The 12,421-nt window shown below is 42.2% G+C and overlaps 1 protein-coding gene across 1 annotated transcript in view; it reads right to left on the bottom strand.

The window, feature by feature from the left end:
• PIK3R6 (phosphoinositide-3-kinase regulatory subunit 6) overlaps positions 1–12,421 on the bottom strand; it is a 65,056-nt gene that overhangs the window by 41,124 nt on the left and 11,511 nt on the right. Inside the window, exon 2 of the mRNA XM_030799873.1 lies at positions 6,260–6,363. Within this exon, the coding sequence (XP_030655733.1) occupies positions 6,260–6,272 (13 nt within the window). The 5' untranslated portion in view covers positions 6,273–6,363. The remainder of the gene's footprint in view (positions 1–6,259; positions 6,364–12,421) is intronic.

Raw genomic sequence — 12,421 nt, 5'->3', positions numbered from 1 at the left:
TTTGAATGTCTGGGTAGCTAAAACAAACTCTCAGGCTTTGGTCCACATCTGGCTTGCTATGTGTTTTGTCTGGGCTTGTATAGTGTCTTAAAAAAAAAGCAATGAATTAGCTGCCAACATTTACAAGTCAGGAGATTTTGCACAACAGTTTGGGTTTCTGGCATCTCTTGAAAATCTGACAATCTGTTGACACGGAACCTGCATTCTTCTCACATGTGACAATCATAGGGGGTGGGGAGCAATTGCCCCCTTAGATGAGCACAGCTTCTCTAGGTCTTTGTAGTTCCCCATGCCTCGGTTTCATTCATTTGTATCCTCTGTCTGGCCCCTGGAGGCACCTGAGTCTGAGGCTCCTGGCAAGTTGATTCAGCCAATCAAGCTGGGTTGTCTAAAAAGGTGCAGAAGAAGGTTAATGCTTTTAAAGAGGAGAGTGGCCCAGCCTAAGGGTGGAGGTTGGATTCCCTAAGACTGTGAGGGCACAAGGGATATAGGGTTCCAGGGAATGAGGAGAATCAGACCGGCTGGGACAAAGCTTACCAGTAGTGGCAAAGGTCAGATGAGGGCCGCTAAGCACTGAACTCTGTGCCTCTGATGCCACAGCAAAGGTCTCCTAAGCCATCTTCACCAGAGCATGAGAATGTCCCCCAAGGCAGGCTCTATCTCTCTCTGGACCTTGCAAGTCTGGACAAGCAGTTCTGGTGGCTACAGCCACCGTGGACTGAAGACCACAGCCTTTTCCCACTACCCAGACTTTATAAACCCTGAGCTTCTCACAAACTCCCACGGAGGGGGAAGCATTCCAAGTGAATGATGCTAGAGTTCATCCTAACCTTGGAATATGAGAGGTTGAGGCTGGTTTTGATTTGATTAAATGAAAGAAAGAAATGGGATATTTCCTGTGACTCAAGTGGCTCAGCATTGTTCATATATGATATGCAGGTCTAACGTCCTTGATGACTCAAATAGTCAATAGATAAATGGCATCCATTATTATTATCCTCCTGCATCCAGGAATGTGGGATATTACTAATTAGGTATTAACATTATTATTAATATTAAACTTATTCAAAAAATTTTTAACTTTTATTTTAGGTTCAGGAGGTACATGTGCAGGTTTGTTACCTGGGTATATTGCTTGATGCTGAGGTTTGTAGTATGGATGATACATCACCTAGGTACTATGAGTACTATTACTAATAATAGTACTACTCATAGTACCCAACTACGAGTAGTACTAGTACCCAAACTCACTAGTTTTTGCCCCTTTCCCTCCCTCCCCCTTCTAGTAGCCCCCAGTTTCTATTGTTGTCATCTTTGTGTCCATGAGTACCCAAAGTTTAGCTCCCACCTATAAGTGAGAACATGCAGTATTTGGCTTTCTGTTCCTACATTAATTTGCTTAGTGTAATAGCTTCCAGCTCCATCCATGTTGCAGCAAAGGATATGATTTTGTCCTTTTTTATGGCTGCACAGTATTCCATGTTGTATATGTAACACATTTTCTTTATCCAGTCTTTTGTTGACAGGCACCTAAGTTGATTCCATATCTTTGCTATTGTGAATAGTGCTGCAATGAACATGCAAGTGCCTGGGTCTTTTTGATAGAATGATTTGTTTTTGGGGGGATATATACCCAGTAGTGGGATTGCTGGATTGAATGGTAGCTCTGTTTTAAGTTCCTTGTGAAATCTCCAAACTGCTTTCCACAGTGGCTGAACTAGTTTATATTCTCACCAACAGTGTATAAGCATTCCTTTTACTCCACAGCCTTGCCAGCATCTGTTGTTTTTTGACTTTTTACTAGTAGCCATTCTGACTGGTGTGAGATGGTTTTGATTTGCATGTCTCTGATAATTAGTAACGCGGAGCATTTTTCCATATTTGTTGGCTGCTTGTATGTCTTCTTTTGAGAAGTGTCTATTCATGTCTTTTACCCATTTTTTAAGTGGGGTTATTTGTTTTTTGCTTAATCAGTTGTGTAAATTCCTTACATATTCTGGATATTAGACCTCTGTTGGAATGCATACTTTGTGAATATTTTCTCCCATTCTGTAGGTTGTCTGTTTACTCTGTTGATAATTTCTTTTGCTGTGCAAAAGCTCTTTAGTGTAGGCTAGGCGCGGTGGCTCATGCCTGTAATCCCAGCACTTTGGGAAGCAGACGGGGGCAGATCACTTGAGGCCAGGAGTTTGAGACTAGCCTGGGTAACACGGCAAAATCCTGTCTCTACTAAAAATACAAAAATTAGCTAGGTGTAATGATGATCCCAGCTACACAGGAGGCTGAGGCACGAGAATCGCTTAAACCTGGGGGGTGGAGATTGCAGTGGGCTGAGATTGTGCCACTGCACTCCAGCCTGGGCAACAGAGCGAGACTCTGTCTCAAAAAAACAAAAAAAAACAAAAAGAAGCTTTTTAGTGTAATTAGGTCTCAATTGTCAATTTTTGTTTTTGTTGCAATTGCTTTTGAGGACTTAGTCATAAATTCTTTCAAAAGATTGATGTCTAGAATGGTGTTGCCTAGGATTCATATAGTTTGAGGTCTTACATTTAAATCTTTAATCTATCTTGAATTAATTTTTGTATATGGGGAAGGGTAGTGGTTCAGTTTCATTCTTCTGCATATGGCTAGCCAGTTATCCCAGCACCATTTATTGAATAGAAAGTCCTTTCCCCACTGCTTATGTTTGTCAACTTTGTCAAAGATCAGGTGGCTGTAGGAATGTAGCTTTATTTCTGGATTCTCTATTGTGTTGCATTGTTTATATGTCTATTTTTATAGTAGTACCATGCTGTTTACTGTAGCCTTGTAGTATAGTTTGAAGTTAGGTAATGTGATGCCTCCAGCTTGGTTCTTTTTACTTAGGATTGCTTTGGCTATTTGGGCCCTTTTTTGGTTCCATATAAATTTTAGAATAGTTTTTTCTAGTTCTATGAAAAACGACATTGGTAGTTTGATAGGAATAGCGTTTAATCTGTAGATTGCTTTGGGCGGTATGGGCATTTTAACAATATTGATTCTTCCAATCCATGAGCATTGGAATAGTTTTCCATTTGTTCACGTCATCTGTAATTTCTTTTTAGCAGAGTTTTGTACTTCTCCTTGTAAAGATCTTTCACCTCCTTGAATATCTAACATTTAAATAGCACTTGAAAGGCGTACACACAGAGAGTCTTCCATAGGTGTGGTAAGGTGATGCTATGTGCTCACCAAACCAAGTTCATTTTTGTCACCAAGAGACAGCAAGACTACAATTCCCAAACTCCCCTGCAGTTAGATAAAAGCCATGTGACTGCATTCTGGCCAACGGAATGTGATGGAAGTGACGTAAGTCCCTTGCAGGCCTGTGTTCCCTGCACTGTCCTCCATACTCCTCTTCCCTTTCCACAAGAGGGAATAAGTCTCATTGTCTGCTTGAAGCCCACATTGGACTGTGGTGAGAGTGAGAATAAGCATGTGTTGTCTTAATCCTCTGACATTTGGGGCCATTTGCTAAAGCAGCTACTATTCTCTAACTGACTCATGGATATTCAAAGTGTTTTCCAATGTCTTATCTCACTTGATTCTGACAAGCACCCTGTGAGTTTGGCAGGACAAATACTGTCTCCCTGTTTGATAGATTCCAGGTCTATAGCCCTTACCTTTGTCACATATTGCCTCTCCAACCACAGAAAGTCACACCTAGAGGGCCCCCAGTACCCAGATGCACCTCTTCCAGCCTACACCTGATCCTCCTTACCCCTATGCAGTATAAAGGCTCAGATTGTTTGGAAAACCTTTGCAATCTTACTCCTGTTTGCAGGCATGGCAAAATAACAATAGTCTTGATGCCTCTGAAATATTGCTCTTTTGCATACCCTGAAATAAATATTTTACTTCTCAGGTACCCCTCTTCTTAACCGTAGGATGGGAGGACTCCAAGAGCTGTGGGAAGGTGGAGAGTGTTAAAAACAATCACAGCCCGGGTGCAGTGGCTGACGCCTGTAATCCCAGCACTGTGGGAGGCCGAGGCAGGCGTATCACCTGAGGTCAGGAGTTCAAGACCAGCCTGGGCAACATGGTGAAACCCCGTCTCTACTAAAAATATAAAAAAATTAGCCGGACACGGTGGTGCGTGCCTGTAATCCCAGCTACGTGGGAGATTGAGGCTGGAGAATCACTTGAACCTGGGAGGTGGAAGTTGCAGTCAGCCGAGATGGCGCCATTGCACTCCAGCCTGGGTGACAGAGAGAGACTCTGTCTCAAAAAAAAAAAAAAAAAAAAAAAAAAAAAAAATCATAATGTGGAAAGACAACTGCAGTCCTGGTCATCCTGATTTAGGGATGTTTCCTTTTACCCATTGGATCTGGGAATCATCTGCCACACCGTTGGAGGGGGAAGTCAGTGGTTTCACCTGCCCAGCATCCCTCCCTGCTTATTGCAGTCTTGGTGGGACTGTGACCCATGTGCCTACTTAGCTTCAGCCTTGGTGTGGGCACAGGACCAAGCTGCCCAAGGACTAATACTGTCTGTCTCTGTCTCTCTCTCTCAGACAGCCTTGTTCAGAGAATGGCCAGGAGGGAAGGACGCCTGGTGTGCTCTCCAAGGACACTATCTCTCTCTGTCCTGGTGGCAGGGCTACCCTTCCCCTGCCCTTTCTGGTGTCTGGTGCTTCAGCTTTTCCTTTGATGCTTGGCCACATTTTTAAAAAATTAAATTGGCCACATCAGTTTCTATTGCTTATATACAATAAACTTTTATTGTTGCACCTCTTTTCCTAAAAGACAGCATGGCATGTATTTATCGTTATAAAGTGAGTGCAAAGTAAGTTGGTTTTGAAATACCTTGATGTGTCACTTAACTATGGCGATATGTTCCGAGAAATATGTCATGGGGCAATTTCATCATTGTATGAATATCACAGAGCGCACTTACACAAACCTACACAGCATAGCCTACTACACACCTAGGCTACAAACCTACACAGTGTGTGACTGCACTGAGCACTGTAGGCAGTTGTCACACAATGGTATCTGTGTGTCTAAACATATCTAAACATAGAAAAGGTACGGTAAAAATATAGTACTCTCTTATGGGACCGCTGCTGTTTATAAGGCTCGTCCTTGACCAAAACATTGCCAATATGCAGTGCCTGACTGTATTTGGGAGATTTTCACAGAGCTTCCCCATCCCGAGCCTCCCGCCCCAAACCCCAGCTGGTTACAGATGACCCAGAATATTGTAACACCAGGATTCACTGGGGTTGCCTGACTCCGTGGAGCTACTTCTGATTGGACGAGGCTCTCTGAGGATGGATGGATGGATGGATGGATGGATGGATGGATGGATGGATGGAAGTCAAAATAATTTATGCCATAGGAATATTAGCAACTGAGCAGCTAACCCTGCCTAGGGGGTGCCCTTCCCTTCCTCAGGAAAGGGATCTTTAGGGGAATTAGAGTCTCGGCTTGGTGGCCTAAGGTGTGATCTTTGACTTTCCGGGTGACCAACAGATGATGCACATCTTGGTAGGGGTTGGTCATCTTTCCCTGTTGTCCCAAGTTGACATAGGGTGAAGAGTCTAGGCTTTGAAATCAGCCAGATTAGGCCCCAGTTCTGGCTGTGCCACTTACTAGCTGTGTGGCTTTGAGCAAATTATGTAACCTCCCCGAGCCTCAGTTTCCCTCTCAGAAAGATAAGGATATTCATCGTGCTAGCCCCACCTCACAGAATCCTTCTGGCATTTGTGCGAGGCAATCCACATTGAAATCATTAAGCCTAGACACTGGAGCTAGATTTTTGGGTTCCACTCCCGATTTGACCACTCAATAGCTATGTGACTGGGGGAAAAGTACCTGCCTCTGGCATGCCTCCATTTCCCCTTCTGTAAAACAAGAGTAATAATACCTATCTTAGGAGGTTAACCAAGACTAAATGAGTTAATATTTGTCAAGTGTTTTTATCCCTCCTCAATCCATTGTAAGTGCTATACAGGCTTTTGTTAAATAGTCACAAGTATTTGGCAATAAATCTTGGCTATTCTTGTCATTATTCCCATTGTCAAGCTCAGTGTCCAGTGAGCAGTTGGAGCCTTGTGCAAGTGTGTAGATGTCCAACTCTCAAGATGTTCTTACATTTAGGCAGGATCCCTGAACTGGGGTCTTGCAGCCTGTCTACCTGCAGGGGGTCCTGCCAGCCCTAGAGGCATCCTCACCCATGAGAAGTGCCTTCCCCACTCGGCAGCAGGCTCACTAGACCCCTTTCCCCCCACCACACTGACCTGAGCTCTCCATGGGAGCCTTTGGGTGTAGAAGGAGGAGGATGTGGTTGTCTCGGGCAGCAGAATAGAGAACAAGGTGGTTGCTTTTCTGCACAGAGGTGGTTCTGCAAAATAAGAGGCAGTTAATTAGTGGAAGCAGTGGGAAGGTGCAGAAAGCACCTTGGGAAATGGAGAAGCTCCTAGGGGACCTAGGCTTCCAGCACACTGGGGGGAAGTCTAGATGTATTTAAGAAAACTTATGACTGGGTGCAGTGGCTCATGCCTGTAATCCCAGCACGTTGGGAGGCCAAGGCGGGTGGATCACTTGAGGTCAGGAGTTCGAGACCGGACCAACAAACATGTTGAAACCCCGTCTCTACTAAAAATACAAAAAATTAGCTGGGCATGGTGGCAGCTGCCTGTAATTCCAGCTACTCAGGAGGCTGAGGCAGGAGAATCGCCTGAACCTGGGAGGCGGAGGTTGCAGTGAGCTGAGATGGTGCCATTGCACTCCAGCCTGGGTGAGGGTGAGACTGGCTCAAAAAAAAAAAAAAAAAAAGAAAGAAAGAAAAAAGAGAAAACTTACATAGTGCTTACTATGTGCCAAGCATCACTCTTCTAAGCACTTAAGAAATGCCAATTTTTTAATATTAATATTAAGCTTATGAGGCAGGTTCTATCTCTCCCCCCTCCCCAGTTCTACAGATGGGGAAACTGAAACACAGAGAGGCTAAATAACTATTCAGAGTTAAATAGCTAGTAAGCAAGGAATGAGGACTTGAACTCGGACTGTCTGGCTCTAGAGCCCTCCCTTAAGCATGACCTGTCTGCCCCACTGTGAACCCAGTGGGAGGTCCTCCCAGAGTCTGCTCCCCAGAGCGATAAACCCAAAAACTAGAACGCAGAGGAACTCCAAACAAATCCAAGAGATTGTTTTTGGAGAGAAAACAAGCAAACAAACAAACGTATAATTGGGAAAGCTAATCTAAAAAGAGATAACGAAGAGACAATATTAGAAATGATAAATGTCATATATATATATTTCTTTATACCAAAAAAGAAAATCTGAGTCCCCTGTGTCGCACATGGTTTTCTAGGAAAATAAAAATGACTCAAAAGGCTCTAGAAGAGTTAGAAAAACTGCTTATATTTGTAACCAGTGAGGAAATAGAGACAGTTGTCAAAGAACTAGCTCTAAGAGAGTGATATCTGGCTCAGATGGTTCTTCTGATAAGTTTTTTCAAACCTACAAAGAAAATATCTATGTTATTTAATCTGCTCCAAAGCATGGAGAAAGAAGAGAAGATTCTCAGTTTATTGGACAAGGCCAGCTTCACCTTGATACAAAAATCTAATAAAGGTAGTTAAAAAAAAAATAGATCACGCACTTCACACCCATTGGAATGATCATCTTAGATAGACAGAAAAAAAAAAAAAAAAAAAAAAAAACCGGCCGGGCAAGATGGTTCACGCCTGTAATCCCAGCATCTTGGGAGGCCGAGGCGGGCGGATCACGAGGTCAGGAGATGGAGATCATCCTGGCTAACACGGTGAAACCCTGTCTCTACTAAAAATACAAAAAATTAGCCGGGCGTGGTGGCGGGCGCCTGTAGTCCCAGCTACTCCGGAGGCTGAGGCAGGAGTATGGCGTGAACCCGGAAGGCGGAGCTTGCAGTCAGCCGAGATCGTGCCACTGCACTCCAGCCTGGGGGACAGAGCAAGACTCCGTCTCAAAACAAAACAAAACAAAACAAAACCAATCAAACAAAAAAACCACTAAATAACAAGCATTGGCAAGGATGTGGAGAAACTGGATTTGTTTGGAGTCCCCCTGCTTCCCAGTCATTGAGTTTATTGCTCTGGGGCGCAGACTCTGGGAGGATGTGGTGCATTGCTGGTGGGAATTCAAAATGGCGTCGCTGCTGTGGAAAATGGTATGGCATGTTCTTCAAAAAGTCAAGCATAGAATTATCACATGATCTAGCAATTTCACTTTTAGGTAAATACCCAAACGAATTGAAAACAGGAACTCAAACAGATACTTGCACACCAATATTAATAGAAGCATTATTCAAAACAGCAAAATGGTAGAAGCAACTCAAAGGTTCATCAACAGAGAAGCAATGAACAGATAAACAAAATATGATGTATACATAGAGTGGAAAGTTATTCAGCCTTAAAAAGGAATGAAATTCAGATATATGCTGCATCATGGATGAACCTTGAGAACATTATGCTGAGTGAAGTAAGTCAGTCATAAAAGGACAAATATTGTATAATTCCACTTACACGAGATACCTAGAATAGGCAAATTCACAGAGGCAGAGACAGCAAGTATGACAGAGGTTACCAGGGACTGGGGAAGGGATGAAAAGGAAGTTACTGTTTAATGGGTACAGAGTCTCTGTTTGGAATGATGAGAAGGTTCTGGAAATGGATAGCAGTAATAGTTGCTCAATATTGTGAATGTTCTTAATGCCATTGAATTATATACTTAAAAATGGTTAAGATGGTAAATTTTACATATCCATATTTTACCAAAATAGCAAAATAGACCATGCTCACATACAAATATCGATATAACATTTAAAAATAGTTATCAACTCATTGAATTCAGCAACAGATTGTAATTATAATGTACTACAATTTAAGCCTACTGACAATCATAGAAATAAATATTAAAATGAGAGTGGCAGGCCGGGTGCAGTGGCTCACACCTGTAATCCCAGCACTTGGGGAGGCCGAGGTGGGCGGATCATGAGGTCAAGAGTTCGAGACCAGCCTGACCAACATGGTGAAACCCTGTCTCTACTAAAAAATAAAAAAATTAGCCAGGTGTGGTGGCGTGTGCCTGTGAACCCAGCTACTCAGGAGGCTGAGGTAAGAGAATCACTTGAACCTGGGAGGTGGAGGTTGCAGTGAGTCAAGATGTCGCTACTGCACCCCAGCCTGGGTGACAGAGGGAGACTCCGTCTCAAAAAAAAAAAAAAAAAGAGAGAGAGTGGCAAAGATTACGACAAAAGATAATGACATTCAGTATTGGCAAGGATAGGATATGAGAAAATTTCCAGTCATATATAGTTGGTGAGAAGAGAAATTAGTATAGCCTTTCTGGGCGATTGCTGGACAATATTTATCAAAATTCAAAATATTCATACTTTTTTGTCTAAGCAATTCCACTTTTAAAAACCTATCCGAAGGGAAATATTGGACAAATGGATAAACGATATGTACAACAACATTCATTAAAACATTGTTAACAATAGCGAAAAACCAGAAAAAAAAAAATAAAGGCACAATTATAGAGTACCAAGTAAATAAATTAATCTGTGCAACAAAATACTATGCAGTTATAAAATTACGGTGTACATCTGTATTGGCTGAATTTGGAAGATACAATACCATTTACAATAGCTTCAAATTTTTTTTTTTTAATAAATATTGAGGAGGGGCCCAGTGGCTCACGCCTGTAATCCCAGCACTTTGGGAAGCCGAGGTGGGCAGATTACGAGGTCAGGAGATGGAGACCATCCTGGCTAACATGGTGAAACCCAGTCTCTACTAAAAATACAAACAATTAGCCGGGGGTGGTGGCGGGCGCCTGTAGTCTCAGGTCCTGGGGAGGCTGAGGCAGGAGAATGGCGTGAACCCGGGAGGTGGAGCTTGCAGTGAGCTGAGATTGCGCCACTGCACTCCAGCCTGGGCAACAGAGCGAGACTCCATCTCAATAATAATAATAATAATAAGTAAATAAATAAATCTTTAGAGATAAATCTAACAAAATGTGCAGGAGCCATACGATGAAAACTATGAAATGCTGATTAGATAAATCAGAGAAGACCTAAATAAATGGAAAGAAATACTGTGTTTATTGTTTGGAAGACCCAGTATAGTTAAGATGTCAATTCTCGGCCAGGCGCAGTGGCTCACGTCTGTAATCCCAGCATTTTAGGAGGCCAAGGGGGGCGGATCACGAGGTCAGGAGATCAAGACCATCCTGGCTAACATGGTGAAACCCTGTCTGTACTAAAAATAGAAAAAATTAGCTGGGTGTGGTGGCATGCGCCTGTAGTCCCAGCTACTCAGGAGGCTGAGGCAGGAGAATCGTTTGAATCCAGGAGGCGGAGGTTGCAGTGATCTGAGATCATGCCACTGTACTCCAGCCTGGTGACAGAGAGAGACTCCGTCTAAAAAAAAAAAAGAAGTAAATTCTCTCCAAAATGATTTACATATTTAAGGTAATTTCAATAAAAATACCAGCAGGATTTTTTTTTTGTAGATACATATAAGTCAATTCTAAAGTTTATAGGGAAAGGCAGAGGAATTGGATTAGCCAAACAGTTTTGAAAATGAATAATGCCTGAAGACTCACACTCCTTTATTTTTATTTTATTTTATTTTTTCAATGGAGTCTTGCTCTGTCACCAGGCTGGAGTGCAATGGCATGATCTCGGCTCACTGCAACCTCCACCTCCTGGGTTCAAGCAATTCTCCTGCCTCAGCCTCTCGAGTAGCTGGGACTACAGGCACGCGCCACCACGCTCAGCTTCGCACTCCTTATTTTAAGAATTACTATAAAGTTATTAGTGAAGGGCTAGACACATAAATCAATGGAACAGAACGAAGAGTTCAGAAGCAGGCCCACACAGATATGGCTAATTGATTTTTGATAAAGTTGTAAAGGCAAGTCAATGGAGAAAGGAGTCTTTTCAACAAATGGTGATGGAACAATTGATCATCAATATGCAAAGCAAGAAGCAAAACCTTGATGTAAATTCCAGACCTTACACAAAAATGAACTAAAAGTGGACATAGATTTGAATGTAAAATTCAAAACAATAAACTTTTAGAAGAAAGCATAGGAAAAATCCTTGTAACCTCATGTTAAGGAAAAAGTTTTTAGATACAATACCAAAGCATGATCCATAAGAGAAAAAAAATGACAAATTAGACTTCATCGAAATTTAAAACTTTGGTTTTATGATAGATACCTTTAACAAAATGAAAAAACAGGCCGGGCACAGTGGCTTACACCTGTAATCCCAACATTTTGGGAGGCCAAGGTGGGTGGATCACCTGAGGTCAGGAGTTCAAGACAAGACTGGCGAATATAGTGAAACCCCATCTCTACTAAAAATACAAAAATTAGTTGGCTGTGGTGGCGCACGCTTGTAATCCCATTTACTCAGGAGGCTGAGGCAGGAGAATCACTTGAACCTGGGCAGCAGAGGTTGCAGTGAGCTGAGATCGTGCCGCTGCACTCCAGCCTGAGTGACAGAGCGAGACTGCATCTCAGAAACAAAACAAAACAAAACAACAAAATAAAATAAAATAAAATAATAAAATAAAGTGAAGAAACAAAGTATAGACCTAGAGAAAATATTTGCAAATCACGTCTGACAAAAAAAAAAAAAAAAAAAATCTAGGATAAATAAATAACTCCCAAAATTCAACAGTAAGAAAACAAATAATACTCCCCAAATGGGCAAAAGATCTAAATAAATACTTTACTAAAAAAGATATGTGGATGGCAAATAAACACATAAAAAAAGTCCAATGCTATCAGCAGTTTGGGAAAGGCAGATGAATACCGTGAAATCTCACTATATGCCTATTAGAATGACTAAGATTTTAAAATGAGCAATCGAAAGTGCTGGAGAGCACATGGAAGAACTGAAATTCTCTCTCTTTTTTTTAAATTATACTTTAAGTTCTAGGATACATGTGCAGAACGTGCAGGTTTGTTACATAGGTATACACGTGCCATGGTGGTTTGCTGCACCCATCAACCCGTCAGGAAGAATTGGAATTCTCATACGTTACTGGTGAGAATGCAAAATGGCACAGCCGTTCTGGAAAACAGTTTGACAATTTCTCATGAAGTTAGCATCACTTACTGTATGATCCTGTAATCCCTAGCTGTTTCCTCCAGAGAAATAAAAACTTATGTTCACACGAACACCTGCTCATGGATATATATAGCAGCTCTATTCGGAATGGGCCCAAACTGGAAACAACACAAATGCCTTCAGTGGGTGCGTGGATGAGCAAACTGTGATACACCCACACAGCGGAATACTTGGCATTAAAAAGAGAACTACGTGCAACAACACGCGTGAATCTCAGTGACATTATGCTGAGTAAAGGCAGCCAGGCTCTAAATCCTGCATGCCGTGTGGTTCC

Source organism: Nomascus leucogenys, chromosome 19 (assembly GCF_006542625.1).
Source record: "Nomascus leucogenys isolate Asia chromosome 19, Asia_NLE_v1, whole genome shotgun sequence".
In the NCBI taxonomy this organism is placed as follows: domain Eukaryota; kingdom Metazoa; phylum Chordata; class Mammalia; order Primates; family Hylobatidae; genus Nomascus; species Nomascus leucogenys.
This window is presented reverse-complemented; position numbering and strand designations above follow the sequence as displayed.